The sequence below is a fragment of the Limulus polyphemus genome, unplaced genomic scaffold (assembly GCF_000517525.1).
Source record: "Limulus polyphemus unplaced genomic scaffold, Limulus_polyphemus-2.1.2 Scaffold10, whole genome shotgun sequence".
Classification (NCBI taxonomy): Eukaryota; Metazoa; Arthropoda; class Merostomata; order Xiphosura; family Limulidae; genus Limulus; species Limulus polyphemus.
In genome coordinates, this window is record NW_013665620.1 from 679,845 (window position 1) to 682,808 (window position 2,964).

Sequence of the window (2,964 nt, forward strand, 5' to 3'; positions counted from 1 at the left end):
TGCCCACAATTGTCGTCCATAACAGAAGTATAACACAAACGAAACATGGTTATTTTCACAAGCAATTGTAAATTTTTTAAAATAAAAACAGAATTAGTGGCCATAATAACATATATTCTTACCTTATAAACGAAAGTCCCTCCTCCACCGCCGCCGCCACCACCACGCTGGTTAGAGCTGTAAAGTTCATCTCGCAAGTTATGAATGTTTCTTTTCGCTAGTCCAGCATGACATTTCTTTTCGAGCTACACAGAAACAAAAACGTATTATATTGCTTCATTTTACGATTAAATTAATGCCGAAAAACATCGAGGTAATTTTGCATTCTGTTGAAACAGAAAAATAAGAAACTGAATTAATGAACAGAGTATACTAGCAGAAAAGTGCTTCTTAGGAGAATATACGTCCTGTTTATATATTTCATATGAAAGCTGGTGAACAACTGAATGAATAAGAAAATGATATTATATTTTTATCTTTGAAATAATATAGTTAAAGTGAAAACAAGGAAAAAAAAAGCCATATCACTCTTTAGAATATAAAATTTCTCTTTGGAATATGTTTCAAAATATATGATTTCACAGTGAGGCGTACTTTTAAACATATCTCTATTAGGTTATGAGCTCATTCCTAATATGAAATCAGAGATCCAACTGGATAGAAGCTCTTTTTCTCTGAACGGTAGTCCAAAAATTAAGAGTCTCTACAGAAATAATACTTTCAAATAAATACCATTACAAACAATTCCATGTTGAACAACTGTAGAAACAGGAACAATAAAATTATATTATCTTTGGATTAATATACTTATAATAATAATATATTATACATCAGCTGAAAAATTAAAAGGCGGGGACCTTTTGTCCTATACAAAAAATTCCAATGATTTACATAAAAGTTAAGATTATTTAAAACAAAAATCAGAAGAAAATGGACATTTTACTATTTTTTTTTAATAGCGTTGTGGTCGTTTAACTCCCCCCTCAAACGCCCTGGCCTCTAAAGCAATGACACTATCAAATAATTCAATTAATCTTATATAATCAGATAGATTATCAAATAATTAAATTAATCTTATATAGTCAGAGAAACTATCAAATAATTCAATTAATCTTATACAGTAAGAGAGACTATCAAATAAATCAATTAATCTTATATAGTCAAAGAAACTATCAAATAATTCAATTAATCTTATATAGTCAGAGAGGCTATCAAGTAATTCAATTAATCTTATATGGTCAGAGAAACTATCAAATAATTCAATTAATCTTATATAGTCAGAAAAACTATCAAATAATTCAATTAATCTTATATAGTCAGAGAAACTATCAAATAATTTAATTAATCTTATACATTAAGAGAGACTATCAAATAATTCAATTAATCTTATATAGTCAGAGAAACTATCAAATAATTCAATTAATCTTATACAGTAAGAGAGACTATCAAATAATTCAATTAATCTTATATAGTCAGAGAAACTATCAAATAATTCAATTAATCTTATATAGTCAGAGAGGCTATCAAGTAATTCAATTAATCTTATATAGTCAGAGAGGCTATCAAGTAATTCAATTAATCTTATACAGTCAGAGATACACAACATTCAAGCTATATTCTAGAAAATATGTATTTCAGACACCTAATTATAGATATATTACTCATCTCAATTTGCTGGCTACATAATGGATTGATATTATCTCCTCTATTGCTCAAATTATCTATCAAAAAGAGACCTCATGGATAAGTTGAACAAGGTATGGATCGTCTCTCTTATGACTAACATAATTAAGACATAAAAAGATACTCACTCGACTTGGCGTATCCTACCAAAAGAAAAAATATATATATATATTATATTATCAATTGCAACTGTAAAAATATTTTAAATTGCTAAACACTGTTGTACAATGGTGAATTTAGGGAAAATTTTATACCAATATCCCCGTGATTTTAATAGATATTTTACAGTTTAACAACATAGTAAGTACTGTATTAGTTGCAAAATACTGCTATTTTTATGATTATCAATATTTATGATTTAGTGCAAAATTATTTATTCCGGTATCAATTTAAAATTCACCCCTGCGCTGTGAAAATCATAACAAGCTTAAACTGATTTTTTTTTACTCACATTTAAGAATAGTGATTCAAAATTAAGAAACATTTTTACTATTACATACTGTCATGATTGTACTTTAATAACTTTCGAGGAGCTTTTATATCTATTTGTTTGTTTTGAATTTCGCGCAAAGCTACACGAGTGCTATCTGCGCTAGCCGTCCCTAATTTAGCAGTGTAAGACTAGAGGGAAGGCAGCTAGTCATCGCCACCCACCGCCAACTCTTGGGCTACTCTTTTTACCAACGAATAGTGGGATTGACCGTCATATTATAACGCCCCCACGGCTGAAAGGGCGAGCATGTTTGGTGTGACGGGGATTCGAACCCGCGACCTTCAGATTGCGTGTCGAGCGCCCTAACCACCTGGCCATGCCGGGCCTCTTTATATCTATTGTAGTCATTAAGATGAAGGATTATTTTGAATCAATATACACATATGTGTAACGGTGTGATAATAATTAAATTACTACAAAAGTTATGGGGCTCTGTTTCCAATATCGTTTATGAACACTGCATTTTTTTTCCCTGTAAACTCCCAGTGGTGCATAGGGCCGCAACAATACCTCGCCAACGGAAGTTGTTGTTGCAGTTACTTGTAGCAGGCTGGTTTTTACGGGGTGGAGTTGCTAGCCCCGCGCCTAAACCTTCTCCTTTCTCATCCTGGACTTGGGACCAGGCAAAGGCGGAGGTTGGCATGTTTGTTGTGACGGGGATTACGAGTCGAGCGCCCTAACCACCTGGCCATGCCGGGCCATGAACACTGCATAATGAGTCGAAATAAATTGAATATCACAATATGTATGCATTTTGTCTTTGAAAAATAACTGAAAATCATGAACAT

The 2,964-nt window shown here is 32.1% G+C and overlaps 1 protein-coding gene across 1 annotated transcript in view; it reads right to left on the reverse strand.

Moving 5' to 3' along the window:
• The window catches only part of LOC106478331 (leukocyte tyrosine kinase receptor-like), a 41,501-nt gene that overhangs the window by 32,974 nt on the left and 5,563 nt on the right, over positions 1–2,964 (reverse strand). Inside the window, exons 3-4 of the mRNA XM_022381969.1 lie at positions 1,812–1,826; positions 123–245 (exon numbers count right to left, since the gene is read on the reverse strand). Of these exons, the coding sequence (XP_022237677.1) occupies positions 123–245; positions 1,812–1,826 (138 nt within the window). The remainder of the gene's footprint in view (positions 1–122; positions 246–1,811; positions 1,827–2,964) is intronic.